Source organism: Erpetoichthys calabaricus, chromosome 11 (assembly GCF_900747795.2).
Source record: "Erpetoichthys calabaricus chromosome 11, fErpCal1.3, whole genome shotgun sequence".
NCBI classification, from domain to species: domain Eukaryota; kingdom Metazoa; phylum Chordata; class Cladistia; order Polypteriformes; family Polypteridae; genus Erpetoichthys; species Erpetoichthys calabaricus.
Window position 1 is genome coordinate 86977224 of NC_041404.2, and position 15433 is coordinate 86992656.

Sequence of the window (15433 nt, forward strand, 5' to 3'; positions counted from 1 at the left end):
GGATGCCAATCTATTAAAATCTATATGTGAGCATGTGAGATTGACTAAGCTCTTGGCATCCCATTCAGGGTGGGTTTCTGCTTTGTCCACACTGCTACGAGGACAGACTGAACTGGTTTAAGCCCCTGGTATTGAGGTTGGGAGGCTTTTGAGCCTTAGTCCCTGATCTTTTCATCAATTTATATCCCCAAGCCCAACTGTTCCTCAGTATTACTGTATATGTGAATATCAATGTTGTAGAGAACCCCTGCTCCAATGAGGACCCCTGCTCCAGTTTATAGCTTGACACTCATAAAGGGTCCTGCAGCCCCTGCTACAATCAAAACTGATTCACTGAATTTAGGGAAGTGTTCATGTAAATGGGTGTTAATTGGTGGATTGGCTTCCTGTCACGGATTGGCTCCTGCTTAGCACCTGATGCTGCCAGGATTGGCTGCTGCACCTTTACCCTTACAGACAGAATGATAAGTGTGTGCATGTAAAACTCTCTGACAGGCTTAGGGACATGTTCACCTTGCACTTGTGCTTCGCATCTCTCATCCTTGCCACTCTTTTGAAAATGAATAGTGCTAAGAAACTTTCTGAAGAATTAACACATTTTGAAAAAGGTTAAGTAAAGCGTCACATAATGCTAAACGTCCACAGCAGATGGGAGAGGTCAGTTAATCACTGGGCTCAGTTTAGAACGGCAGTTCACTTCTCACCCACGTGCAGATGGGACGACAGCGACCCCGAAGGGGTGACCATTATTCATCAATTCCTGAGATGACCACATCCTGTCCTCTCCGGTGCGTGGCCACTTCTGGACAATTTGAAAAAAAAACGTCCATATAGTTCTGCAGCAGGACTGCTTTCAGTCAGTCAGTGAAAGCGAGTGACATTTACTCACTAGGAGTGTCCAGAAAGCAAAGGAGGCCGAGTCTTGGGGGCTTCCACCTTTGTTCGCCGGCTTTCTGGCTTCGGTGTTCTTTCTGCGCGGACCCAAGGGGTCGAGCTGCCGTTTAGATCTTTCTTAGCCAGAAAGTTAAGAATTTGCAAATGACCTGAACCATTCATATCAGATGTTGACTTGTTTTGCAGCTACTGATGTATCTTTATTCTTTATCGCTCAGAGAAAATGCGTCTCTCTCTCTCTCTCTCTCTCTTTATATATATAGAATGAGTTGAAGTAGTGCTGCGTCAGCATGTATCTGCATGAACTAAAAAATGAAAAAGTGTCAGTTCTTTGCTGACATCTAAAACAAAACAACATGCACGTCTTTTCGACGCTCAAATTGATTTCATTCTTACCTATCAGAATCTTGTGAGCGCAAGAACCAACCCGGGATGGGACGCCAACTTAGCTGTTTTAATGTTACATTAGCGCCTAGGCACACAAATATTATCCAGTCAGAGTGCCTGTGATATTGCACCTCGCACACGGACCATTTAATTAACAGGAAGAATCGCCTGGTAAATTGAACTCTCAAGCTAATCGATTTTTTTTGCAGGTGATTGGTACAGTGATTGGCGCATCGATAACATTTTAAATATCTCCAGTCCGGGGTGCTGGGTGTGAGTCCAGGCTGGGAGGGTTGGAGCAGTAATTTCACCCCTCAGTCCTGACTGTTCCTGGCATTAGTGGTTACGCAACGCAGGGGATTTTCTTACCGAGAATGAAGGGGGGTGGGGTTGGAGGGGGGACCGGCTAGGCGCCACCCATCCTGAAGGATAGTCTATAAAAGCGCGCGATCCGACTATTCGCAAAGTGCATTTGGGGTCAAAGTGGACAACAGCGAATCTCGGAAAACTTGCTTTGTAGCGTGTTCTTTTTTTTTCATTTTTGCTGTGTTTTCTTGGAACGTAACAGTTTATGCGTTCACCTTCCTCGGCGGTTAGACGGAGTGAGCTGTCACTTTGTTCAGTGTGCGTTCGCTTTCCTTCGCATCCGACCTGTAGGATTACTGCTCGGCCAGCATTTCCTTGGAATTAAGCATTTTGTTTCGGCATGCGCATCCTGGAACCTCCGCAGTAAGTAGCAACTACATTGCGATTGTCTGGCGGGTTAATGTCAAGTCGCTCTCTGGTTCTGCACGCAGGTCCCTGTCCCATCCCAAGAAACGACCAAAAAGTGCACCTTGCGCTGCTAACCAAGCTTCTGCAGCATCTTAGGCAGCTCGCGACCCTGCTTGGACAGGTCAGCGGAGCTGAAGTCTCAGACCGTGCGCTCTCACTTTAGGACTTTTCATTTCGCCGACTTTATGTGCAGCAGTCTCTTATCTTTAACTTTTCACAACTCGAAGCGCCAAAGCCTTTTAGAAACTCGGCAGCTGGGGGTGGGGTCTAACAGAGAGCTATAGGGGGCAAAGCTTTCCAGTAAGCGGAGATCTAAGCCAAAACGAGACATGCCAATTGTCGAGCGGGCGAGCAGAAAGATCTCGGGAAGAAGACAAGTTAACTGACAAGTATCCCGCGTGCTGGCTTTGGCAGTCGGTGCTCTGCAAAACATGGGGCTTACCTTTAAAGGCGTCATACTAGTTAGACATTGATCGAATTTTAGCGTTCATCATAATTTATCTGTCAGATCAGGACATCTGTCGCGCATGTCATCTTAAAATTGCTGCTCTGGAGTTACAACATTGTACTGTATAATAAAGACACCAGAAAACCCATCTTTCAAGCAGCTTCTCTCAGATCTGTCCTGTAACGGTCTATCTTGCTATCTCAGTCGGTGACCCAACGCCAAACCAGTTCCAGTAAACCAGTGATGGGCCGCTGGAGAGGCGGACAGCCTTTCACTGAAGGGAATGGAAAAGTAAATCAGAAGTGTAGTTTGATAAAAAGTGTGGAATGCCTGAAGAATATTAAACGATCAGTTCTAGTGGTAAAGATGTCAGATCCTGCAAATGCAGCAAGTGATGCCATTGTCTTTCTGTCGTTATGTGATATGTCTTTTTCCATCTATTGACCTATTTAACAGAATTGTGTCAAGAAACGCAGCTGGGGTCCTTCATACCTTCAGCAATACACCTGTGCAATGTCTTGCTGTGAACCAACCTCTTATCATTAGTATTAATATAGTGATAGTATATATTTTTTTCTTTTTGTAATTCATGTGTGTATGGGGGCTGGCATTTGTTATAATATTTCTTGGGTTTCTGTAAAAATTTAATTTCCCCTGGGGACAATAAATCGTAAATATCTATCTATCTATCTATCTATCTATCTATCTATCTATCTATCTATCTATCTATCTATCTATCTATCTATCTATCTATCTATCTTACATTTTTCCTTTCACATTTACACATGGGTCTGTCTAGATCTGCTTGAGGCACTTAGAGACCTGTATGTTTCTGTCTCTTTCCTTTTCTGATTCTGTCTGACTGAAAACTGCTAGATTTACACACTGTATTGTTCTTTTGTGCCATATTTTGCTCTATGATTGACCTGTTTATTTTTAAACATGGAATTCTTGTGCAAGAATAAATAAAGTAAGCTGGAAGAAGCTACAGTGTGTGCATAAAGAGTTCGGACAACATACATATTAAATGGAAAAAGGTATTAACTCTAGGGCTATCTTAACATATGGGCACAATGGGCACTGGCCAGAGGCCACAGGAGCATAGGAGCCCATGATGTTTCTGATGTCTATGTATGTTTCTGTTTTGCTATCAAAATAGGGGCACTAGCACACTCCTTTGCCTGGGAGCCTATGAATTTGGAAATGGCTAGCAAGACATGTAGAAATTCATAGTGGACTTGTGGATCCTAGAGTTGTGGGGCTGTCCTCTGTCAGGCTTATAGTGGTATTAATGCACTTTACATGGCAAATGCAGTGTATCACAAAGTACAAAAATAACAGTTTTCTCTTTTCACAGGATTGAAACTCATCAGATGCCGTTTGTGGTGAGTTCTATCTATCTATCTATCTATCTATCTATCTATCTATCTATCTATCTATCTATCTATCTATCTATCTATCTATCTATCTATCTATCTATCTATCTATCTATCTATCTATCTATCTATCTATCTATCTATCTAAAACCTTGATCTTAACTCTTTTTATTTAGTGAAATAGCACCTCCAAGTGTTCAGAGTCTTTCTACTTCTGTGTAACTTCATACAACAATTCACACCATCCATTTTCTGATCATAAGGAGATCCTTTCCTGACATTAGGAGTTGTTCAGTAGGATCAAACACAGAAGGCCAGTCCAACACAATGCATTCAGACTCACACATTGCACGCTCTCAGAGTGAGCCAGTTTTATGTCTACTAGTCCCTCTAAATACTGTACATTGGGTCTGGACTTCAGGAAGAAGCCATCACAAGCACAAGGCAAACATGCTTTACAAAGTCCACACATCTGAAGAAGGATGGTCCAGTAGTACTGATTCAGGATCTTTCACTGTGGTGTTTTCTTGGTCTTCCATATTTGGATCGATTGTCCTGTGTTTCCCGTTTTTTGCTAAAGTAAGCATCAGCGATTGGATGAGTCTAAATAATTCTGGGGTGAGTGGAGCAACTTGGGCTGCAGGCTGGCATCCTGTCCAGGGTTGGTTCCTACCTTGAGCCCCTCATTGTTAGGAAAGAGTCCAGTTCCCTTGAACAAGCAGGTGTACATTCAAAAAGTGTTTTATCAAAATGTGAAAATGTTAAATGAAGTGTAATACTGTGTAATCAAAATGTAGTGAAATACGTAACTAGGAAAACTAATCCAAGTACCTCTTTAATTTCTTTTTTTCCTTTCCCCCTCCTCTCCTCCTCCTGCCTCCACTTCCAGCCTCTTCCATCCCCGTCCCTGCTTCAACTCAGACACAGCATAACACATTAGTACAGATGGGAAGTAAACTGTTTTGTAAATGGATGAAAGCAAATTGGCCTGAACAATATCTTATAATGATATTTTGGGGAAAAAAAAATGCAGGCTTGCTTGTAGGACTTTGTACCCCATCTGGTTTGCCATCGGTGTATTCTCCTTCTTCAGGCCAGGTCTCATGGAAGAGTTCATCCTGAGTATAGTGGGTTTCCTTAATGGTGTCCTTTTTGGTGTGAAATCAACTCATGAATATTTGTCTTTTGGATTTCATAACCTGATTTATTTTAGAAGAAGATAGGCATTTAGATCTTGACACAGAGGACATGACATGAAATGAAAATGCACTCTTATCACTAACAAATATATTAAAATAAGATTAAATTGCTTAGAATTGAAGGAATAAAAACTTCTATTACATAAAACAAGACAGAAATGGTTATAAAGAGTTGCTAAAACTGCCAGGATCAAGTTGGACAGATTGACTAACTGACCAAACCAACATCTCAATTCTGCATCTTGCAAGACAGAAAAAAAAGCAAAAAAACAAAACTACACTTATGATATTAGGATTTTTAAGCACATGATATTGCACTGCAGGTGGGGTACAGATATCATGAATTCTGTATCTGAGTTGGGATGGCACAAATAAAGCTATCGGTGATAGACATTGACATCGTGCACAATGGATATCATATTTAAATTTAAATTAATTGCACCAAAAACTGTGGCATTCATTCTCCTAAAATGGTGGTGTTCAGTTAAAATGCAAATAGAAAATGTTAGCAATCTGCACAATTAAAAAAATAATTAAAGTAAAAACCTTGATACTGGTGTGGCCCTATGATGCACTTTTAGTGTTAACACACATGCCTGTTGGCCTGCACACTGGGCATCAGCTGCTCAGCCTTGGCAGTCAAGGATGTTTAGGGAGAAGGATATTTCTATGATTTTTAATAATAAAAATACTATTTTTTTTTTTTACATTTATATTGAGCTTTTCTCACTACTCAAAGTGCTGTCCGTGTATTGAGGACCTGGGACGTGAACCCACAGTCCCCTTACTGCGAGGGTTAGGGTTACACTTAAATTGAAACTTTCTTTCTTTCTTTCTTTCTTTCTTTCTTTCTTTCTTTCCCTGACCATATGTTACCACGGAAGTTCCTCGATCTTTCTTTCTTTCTTTCTTTCTTTCTTTCTTTCTTTCTTTCTTTCTTTCTTTCTTTCCCTGACCATATATTACCAAGGAAGTTCCTCGATTTTTCTTTCTTTCTTTCTTTCTTTCTTTCTTTCTTTCTTTCTTTCTTTCTTTCCCATACCATATGTTATCAAGGAAGTTCCTCGATCTTTCTTTCTTTCTTTCTTTCTTTCTTTCTTTCTTTCTTTCTTTCTTTCTTTCTTTCTTTCCCTGACCATATGTTACCACGGAAGTTCCTCAATCTTTCTTTCTTTCTTTCTTTCTTTCTTTCTTTCTTTCTTTCTTTCTTTCTTTCTTTCTTTCTTTCTTTCTTTCTTTCTTTCTTTCTTTCCCTGACCATATGTTACCAAGGAAGTTCCTCAATCTTTCTTTCTTTGACTTTATGTTACCAAGGAAGTTCCTCGATTTTCTTTCTTTCTTTCTTTCTTTCTTTCTTTCTTTCTTTCTTTCTTTCTTTCTTTCTTTCTTTCTTTCTTTCTTTCTTTCTTTCTTTCTTTCTTTCCCTGACCGTATGTTACCAAGGAAGTTCCTCTTTCTTTCTTTCTTTCTTTCTTTCTTTCTTTCTTTCTTTCTTTCTTTCCCTGACCATATGTTACCAAGGAAGTTCCTCAATCTTTTTTCTTTCTTTCTTTCTTTCTTTCTTTCTTTCTTTCTTTCTTTGACTGTATGTTACCAAGGAAGTTCCTCGACTTTCTTTCTTTCTTTCTTTCTTTCTTTCTTTCTTTCTTTCTTTCTTTCTTTCTTTCTTTCTTTCTTTCTTTCTTTCCCTGACCATATGTTACCAAGGAAGTTCCTCAATCTTCCTTCTTTCTTTCTTTCTTTCTTTCTTTCTTTCTTTCTTTGACTGTATGTTACCAAGGAAGTTCCTCGATTTTCTTTCTTTCTTTCTTTCTTTCTTTCTTTCTTTCTTTCTTTCTTTCTTTCTTTCTTTCTTTCTTTCCCTGACCATATGTTACCAAGGAAGTTCCTCAATCTTTCTTTCTTTCTTTCTTTGACTTTGTTACCAAGGAAGTTCCTCGACTTTCTTTCTTTCTTTCTTTCTTTCTTTCTTTCTTTCTTTCTTTCTTTCTTTCTTTCTTTCTTTCTTTCTTTCTTTCTTTCTTTCTTTCTTTCTTTCTTTCCCTGACCGTATGTTACCAAGGAAGTTCCTCTTTCTTTCTTTCTTTCTTTCTTTCTTTCTTTCTTTCTTTCTTTCTTTCTTTCTTTCTTTCTTTCCCTGACCATATGTTACCAAGGAAGTTCCTCAATCTTTGACTGTATGTTACCAAGGAAGTTCCTCGATTTTCTTTCTTTCTTTCTTTCTTTCTTTCTTTCTTTCTTTCTTTCTTTCTTTCTTTCTTTCTTTCTTTCTTTCTTTCTTTCTTTCTTTCTTTCTTTCTTTCTTTGACTGTATGTTACCAAGGAAGTTCCTCGATTTTCTTTCTTTCTTTCTTTCTTTCTTTCTTTCTTTCTTTCTTTCTTTCTTTCTTTCTTTCTTTCTTTCTTTCTTTCTTTCTTTCTTTCTTTCTTTCTTTCCCATACCATATGTTTACCAAGGAAGTTCCTCGATCTTCCTTGACAAAGGCTGCAGTCTCTAGTGTGGTGCCATTGTCTCTGAAGCGGTGGGTGGCGTCCTGGCTGAGCAGTGCCTCAGCATTGCGAGAACGGCTTTGCGAGGCTTGCCAAAGCTGGCATATCTGAAAGATTTGCACACACACGCTGGGCTCTGAGATTACTATCACATGCAAATCTGCTCCAACTTGTTTAACCAGGCACTAACAGTCTCTACAATACTTTTACTGTTTTGCATCGCTTGCCATTCACTCTCTCTGCTTCTCTAGTACTCACATTCTCGTTCCTTTCCAAAGGTGTTTACTGGCCTGACATACAATATGCACAGTCTTAGCAAAGTTTTAAAAAGAAAAGATGTCTATGATTTTGTATTGCTATATTTATTATATACACATATATGTTGAAAATTCAAAACTAGTCAGAGGCTGCTGCTGGAGTACTTCTGCTTATCTGTTGGATGTGCTTTAAAAAGTCACTGTGGACCAATCTGGTGCCATTTAGAGACACTTTAGGACGCTATGTACATCTGTTCATTCTGATTGCTTGCTGGCAGGTTAAGCCAGGCAATCCTGCCGACATTTTCTGATTAAGTTTGTGAACTGGCCGATGTGTTCCTCGTTCAGTCCTTCATATTCTGAATATAAAGAGGATCTCTGTTTATATGTCTTCTGATTCCCACTTCACCACCACTGTTCTGTGGGCTGCCATGTCTGAATGACCAGTTATGGCCACTAAACCAGCTTCCGATCAGCATGGGTATCTGCCTTGCTTCTTTCATGGAGATCAGTTATTTTCATGTTTTCTCCTTCTTCAGGCCGGGTCTCATGGAAGAGCTCATCCTGAGTATAGTGGGTTTCCTTAATGTTGTCCTTTTTGGTGTTCTTAACTCCAGAACCAAATGTGAAATCAACTCATGAAAATTTGCCTTCTCGATTTCATGCCCAGATTTATTTTAGAAGAAGAGAGGTGTGTAGATCTTGATAGGATGTGAGATGAAAATACACTCTTATTACTAACAAATGTATTAAAATAAGATTACATTGTTTACAATTGAAGGAATGAAAACTTCTGTTACATAAAACAAAACAGAAATGGATATAAAGAGTTGCTAAAACTGCCAGGATCAAGCTGGGCAGATTGACAAACTATCCAAACCAGCATTTTCATTTATTTTGTTCCAGTCTTCCTCTGTCAGTATTTGATCATCTAGCCACCCATTTTATAAACCTGCTTATTTCATTGTAGGGTTCATCTCAGTAGCATCCAGCATAAGGAAAAACCTTGCAGACTCCAGGCAAACAGTGACTCCAGCTTAGCTTTCTGCGAGGCAGCAGCGCTAACCACCATGCTGCCCTGCTATTTATTTTAAATTTTCTTGACCGGTCGTTGATGGACTTAGCCACAAGAACAGCTTTTAATGTAAGGCTTTGTTTTGTGGTTAGCATGTGGCACCTTGTTGTGCCAGTGCCCCTCACTCTTTAGTCTGGTGGGCTGTGTGACATTTCCTCTAATGGTATGGAGACCTTTGCAAACTTTTAGCTCCGTTCTCACTTTATCTGTTCTACCCTGTTTTTCCATCCTTCCTTTCTCATGCTCAATTGCCTCTTTTTTGTGCTCAGCGGACAGGTCTTAAGTTTGTCTGTCCCCTTTTTTTTTTTACAGTTCCCAGATAGCTTGGCATGCGAAATGGATGTCTTTGTGAAATCAGAAGGAGGCTTCTCGTCATTGCTGAGTGGTCCTGAACCTCATATCGGTGAGTGCACCCCCGCACCTACTAAGTTTGCAAATGCTGCAGGCGACCTTTGCCTCTTATTTTCATCTTTTCAGTTTCTCGTATTGTTTGGCCTACTGCACAGCATGCAAATCAGCCCGGCTCATTTGCATTGCTTTCAGGTTCATGGACTCAGGTGTGAGTGACACTTTCTCAAACAAAAAAATGGCTATTGTGAAGACAACAAAGGGGCTTGTTTGTGGTGTGTGTTTGTGTGAGTTGTAGGTCATCCAAATTCCTGTTAGCCTAACTGTGTGCTTTCAGTTAAAAGCAGCTTGTAAATTAGAGTCCAGTTCTTTTACTAACAAATTTTCGTGGTTTGTCTGGGAACACATCCTCATTGCTCTTAAGCTCAAGTGACAGTTTGCTGCAACCTGAGAACAATAGTTTGAGCTGGGAAATGAGATAGCAGTCATGGCAAATGACACCTTCTTCACTATAGTGCAGACATTTACAGGTTACAGGGACGACTGGCCCCCAGCTCACACAACTAGCCGTTTGGTGCTGGCACAGTTTCCACCATTTCTGGCTGGATTAGTGACCCACATCTCTCAGGGACATAATCAGCCATGGGGTACATGAACATTGACAGCCATATCTGAGAGATGTGGGCAGTTAGAGGGTGTGCGCACCTGGTTAGCTCCAGAAGTGAGAAGGCTAACTGGGTGTGTGACATTAACCAAGAACAGAACATCTAAAGGACCTAAAATAGCATAAAGATATAATGTGAAGATAAATTGGAGGAATGAGTCTAGGAGGAACTCAAACTCAGAACTCAGAAAATGAATCCTTGCAGCCATACTGGGCCTTTCGACGACTATGGTACTTCAAGTCGCTGCCTTTCTCACCTCCACCCACCACAATGTCCTTCCTCTAGTCACCTCAAGGCCCTCTCCTTAATACTTTGGTCTTTTTTTCTCCCTGCCTTATGAGCCACTCATCTTTTAACTTAAGAATTTCTTAATGTCTGACAGAGATCAGCTTTTCAAGCTCACGTTCAAGGCCAGAATTCAGAGGCCACCAGCTTAGGGTGCCTGTATTGGCCATTGAATCATAAATCCTCAAGCCCACTCATCTGTTTCAAGCTGCTGTTACTGCCCTGTTGGCTGTCCTTTGTAATGAGCAATGGATACCCATGAGCTCCAAGGGAGACCGGCTTGCTGCTATGCTGTGGCATGGAGGAGTTCAACTGACATCTTCTAGCACAGTGAGGCTGTTCTTTTACTTTGATTTTCCCCAAATGTCTCATTCTGAGGAATCTTCTGCTGGACACCCAGTGGCTCCCAATCGCTCCTACTGGTTTTAAGGGAGCACTATGGTCACTGCTGTGGGCTTTTCTCTATTATACTAAGTTTTCCATACATCCATGAGGATTTTTCAGTAGGTACTTCAGATTCCATTCTTCGTCCGAAATGATGAATAAGTTCAGTTAATTGACAACCCTGAAATTGGTCCTGTGTGGTTAAGGGTGGTGCAGCAGATGCCACAGGGTAGATCCGAATGCGAGCTTTGAAGTAACACTGCAGACAAGCACCCTGTGGATGCGAGACAGACGGCATCAATATTTAACATGATTTGCTTGGGAGAGTGCAGAGGTTTTGAGTAGTGAGAAGCCCTGACGTAAGAAGATCTTGGGTATCTCACAAGCTTGTAGTGGGAGTCGATTACAAAGGTTTGACGGAGAACAGCAGAGTCTTCATCACAACTTCAAATCGAGGCAGGTAGGCCAGTTAAGGAGTTACTAGTTTATGGCATTTGATTATGTTGCAGGACATTAGCAGCAACATTTTGGATGACTTGGTGTTTTTGCTGCTGTTGTGACCTACGTATTCTGCCATGGAAGGGTTGACGTAAAATGTGTTTTAAGAGACCAGGAGAAGAGATGTGAGCCAAGAGTCAACTAACCATTTATAATTGGAAGTCAAATGTACACTTTATACACATACGCATAATTTCATTGTAGAAAATATGTATAGCAAAGGTCATTTTACCAGGAACACTAACTAACTAAACAGACACTACTCTTTTTGTTATTGCTCCGTCAGTGTTGTAGAACATTACTTTCAGTTACAGGGCTCATTACTTACAAAAAAAAGTAAATATATATGTTAAATAGTTACTTATTATAAAATGTAATGTGTGACAAGCATTGCATTACTTTTTCTTCTTTTGTATGAAAAACTGCACATTTAACTGGGCAGTATTTGGTATTAAATCCTAAATCCTTGAACCTTCATGAAGATGATCAGAAACAGAGGTAGATTTTATAATTGTCTTATGTTTTATAAATACTGTAGCACCCCAGGGTCCACACTCCACAAGTGACCAAGGCCTGTGAGGGGCTGGAAATACCTGGAGAAGCTGGCTATTCTATAAGAAGCAGCCCCCTCAGCAGCATTGCAGACACAGCACACAGAGAGCACTTTGATGTTGTTTCCTGACTGATAAAGCCCATTGGCTTCTTGCCTTACTCCCAATGCTGCTGCAGTGACCCTAAACTGGGCAGATTAAATTTATCCCTCAGCACATGCAGGATTAAATGTATACTTATAACTTTTGGTTAGTTCTTTTCACTTGAGATCATGCTATGCACGTGCTTAACCTCTTTCTGACTAGCTGTCACCAGACGGCTGGAGTGCACGCAACAGCAGCAGGCAACATCTTTGTGAAAAAAGGCAATACTTCAGCGAAATAACGAAGTCATTTTTTTTTTTAGAGTGGTTGGAATAATCTTTGGTAGTGATGTACTAATGCATATCTGTTTTTTTTAAGTAACACAAGTATATTTTTACTTCAATAAAATAAGTATTGCGTTATGTAACTTGCTACTTTAAAAAGTAATCTGACGACGTAACACATGCTACTGTACTTTTAACATGTTGCTCCCAACACTGTTGGGAGGAATAGGAAGCAGTAGTTATGACCTTTATACCTACCGGCTGATGATGTCACTGACCTCACACTTCCAGATCAAATACCTAAAATGACAGAATTCTCTATAAACAAAATGGTGACAAAAATGATGTAAACAAAAATTCAATGAAATCCTAAAGTTCTAAAATCTAGCAGGATGATTATAAGGATTACCAAAAATGAGAAAGTGACAAAAAAATACATTTGTAACCAAATTGTAACATTATGCTGCTGGAAAATGAATGAACAAACAAATAATTAAACTGGGCCTGTTGGTCTGTCTTGTTGCTACTGTTGTGATAATTCTGCCACCATGTAGTGCAAAAACAGGTGCAGACATCAGAAAAGCCCAAGCCAGATCAGCCCTTCACAGAGTAGGCCTAACAACAGGCAGCCTAACCCCAACTCAAAAGACAGGCATCAGACCTGCCTAGGCCCAAAACGGAAACACAGTTCCTTTAATATTTAAGTATTTATTGAAAGGATTCCAACAAAACAAAGACAGAAGAAAAAAAATGTCAAAACAATGTAGCCTTGTCTAAAAGGAAACTCTGAAGCAAACACATCTAAAGACAGAACCACAGTATAAAGCAGAGGACCAAAGCTAGTAAACCCAATGTTAAAAAGAAGCAAAAAACTAGGAATCGGAAACAAAGATGCAGTGCTGAAGCTGCTGATCCTACTTTAACTTTGGCTTAAATCCTCCTGGGGCCAGTAGCTCAGCCACCTAATTAGGTGGCCCCAAATCCTTGGGCCCCACCTATTGGAGACAGGGCAGATAACAAAGAACACTAATATACAATAGAAGTAAACACATTACAGATCACACAAAATTCAATACACAGAATATAACCCAACCAAAAACAGAATTGATAACATAATATGAAATATTACACTGAAGTAGCCCTAAGGCTACTCTTAGGAAAGAATGGAGTAGTAGGCAGGATTCAAGGCAAAGTCTCAAGCTCTGTCAGCTAAGTAATAAGCTGAAGATGATTAACCACAAAGCTAGATTGGTACCATGGGTTGGAGAATGCAGAGAGCAGAGTTCATTTGCAAAGAAAACTGAGTTCAGGTAGGAGTGGCGGTTGTGGCTGATGATGAAGAGAAAACAATCAATGAGATCATGAAGAACAAGCATGAAATATTTCTGGAAATTGCTGCTGCTGGTGGACTTAGAGTTTAGATAGAAAGGAATAAAACAATGTCTATCAGGGCTGCAGACGCTTGACCCTTTTTAGACAAAAAGTATCCAGAATTAGGAGGAAAATGAGAATAAAACTTGAATAGCAAGACAAAGAAGATAATGCATGAACTAATACCGTATGTGAGAGTGGTCAGTCACACGATCCTTATATTTACCATTTAAAGCACTTTTTTTTTTTTTTTTTTTTTGGCAGAATCAGTGTGGAACTGGGGAGATACCGCCGATGGCATGTTTGACACTTTTGGGGTGAGCCATTTCACTCCACTGCAGAATGTGACATACATCCAGCCTACTGTCTACCAGCCGACCTTCATGGCCGAAAGCCTGCAGGTGCCAGACACACACCTGACGTATCAGAGCAGTCAGGTGGACATTGATCAGAATACACAGGTATGTCTGAGTTCTGCCGAGTCATTAAACTGACCACCATCTTGCACCAACCCCATTTCAGCACTCCAGGCAGTCAACTTTGGTAAAAACAAATCCACTTTCTTCATTTATTTCAGCCTTTTGCATCTTTTCAAACCTCCCTCAGTGACCAGTTAAGCTCCGCTCCCTCAGAGGAAGACGACTTCCACAATCTGAACAGCCCTGCCCTTGAAGTTTCAGACTGTGAATCAGAGGAGACTTTTTCTCCAGGAACTTCGCCCACCTCTCGTAGAGGTATTTTTTAGGATTACTCTGTGACATTCCAATTCTAAAACTTAAACTAGAATGGGGATTAAAGTGCCCATTAATCTGAATTTCTTCTGTTCTATGGATGGCTGATTATTAACTTTCTCCCTTTGCTGTTTCTCAGGTTCCAGCATCGGCGGCAGCAGTAGCAACAAGAAGCTTCGACTCTACCAGTTCTTGCTGACTCTGTTGCGCTCTGGTGAGATGCGAGACTGTGTGTGGTGGGTTGACCGGGAACGAGGAACTTTCCAGTTCTCCTCCAAGCATAAAGAGGAGCTGGCACATCGCTGGGGGCAGCAAAAAGGCAACCGCAAGACCATGACTTACCAGAAGATGGCACGAGCACTCCGCAACTATGGCAAGACAGGAGAGATCCTGAAAGTGAAGAAGAAATTAACATATCAGTTTGACAAAACCTTGCTGCTAAGAAGCTTGCATAAGTGAGCCATCGTGGGCATCCCGTCCACCTGATTCAGTTGTCACTCCTCAAATCCCAGATCTTTGCACCACTGCAGTTGCTACTTTCACACCCCATTAAGACCACTATCCTCCATTGTGTTCCTGATAATTAGTATCACTCATGAGTCTTCCTGCTGCTGGTATCACATCCTACTGAAGACATTTGCAAAAAGGGTAGACATTTATGCATTTAGGATGGGAAAATCCATACTTGCTGAAGGGCTGAATGGACTTTCAGGCCTCTTAAGTTTCACATGTGCCATTGTATTGCATTTAATGTGACTGGGAATCCTTGCTCAGTGAGATTTATGTAGCGTGCCGGCGCCCTCGAAACTGCAATGGACAAACTGAGCGCTTGGGACCTGGCTGTCACACCACACACACAACTGAATCCTATTTCTGACATTGTTAGAATCAAGGTCTCAGATTTCAATATTCGGAAAGTGACATTAACTTAGCACCATGAATGGAAGATAAGGGCCGAGTGGAATCCTGAAATAGGATTACAAGAAACCGCGGACCTTGCAAAGCAGCAAAAGGTGAGGGAGAGTCAGCCACCAATGGTGCACAAACCTCCAGTGCCTGCAAGATACACAGCTAAGTTACTGCTGCATGTGGCTCTAGCCCACAACTGGAATAAAAGTGCTCTTTGGAGTCGAGATGTAATATATTGTGTTGACAGTTATGTGTTTTTTAACATTAATATTTTGTAACTTTTCTATTCTTTTTCACTGAGGTTTTTTTGTATATACTTTAAATAAAATGTTTTTATTCAATAAATTTGAAATGTTTAAGCTCAAACATGTGCAATATGGAAGCCATAAAGAGATAATCAGACTCAAGCTAATGGTAGCGATG

The 15433-nt window shown here is 40.6% G+C and overlaps 1 protein-coding gene and 1 long non-coding RNA gene across 2 annotated transcripts in view; both read left to right on the plus strand.

The window, feature by feature from the left end:
• LOC127529649 (uncharacterized) overlaps window positions 1-15433 on the plus strand; it is a 55188-nt gene that overhangs the window by 8688 nt on the left and 31067 nt on the right. The window lies entirely within an intron of this gene.
• LOC114660682 (transcription factor Spi-B-like) lies at window positions 1738-15376 on the plus strand. The gene is made up of 6 exons (XM_028813536.2): window positions 1738-2010; window positions 3861-3888; window positions 9213-9303; window positions 13635-13831; window positions 13948-14104; window positions 14241-15376. Exons 1-6 carry the CDS (start codon window positions 1988-1990, stop codon window positions 14558-14560), a joined length of 816 nt encoding a protein of 271 aa, XP_028669369.1. The 5' UTR covers window positions 1738-1987; the 3' UTR covers window positions 14561-15376.

What these genes read in the sequence shown, in the direction of transcription:
- LOC114660682 (XM_028813536.2), top strand. Translation starts at nt 1,988, where the DNA reads ATGCGCATCCTGGAACCTCCGCA. An exon ending in CGCATCCTGGAACCTCCGCA is followed by an intron (nt 2,011 to 3,860) that starts GTAAGTAGCAAC and finishes CTCTTTTCACAG; the next exon opens with GATTGAAACTCATCAGATGC. An exon ending in CTCATCAGATGCCGTTTGTG is followed by an intron (nt 3,889 to 9,212) that starts GTGAGTTCTATC and finishes TTTTTTTTACAG; the next exon opens with TTCCCAGATAGCTTGGCATG.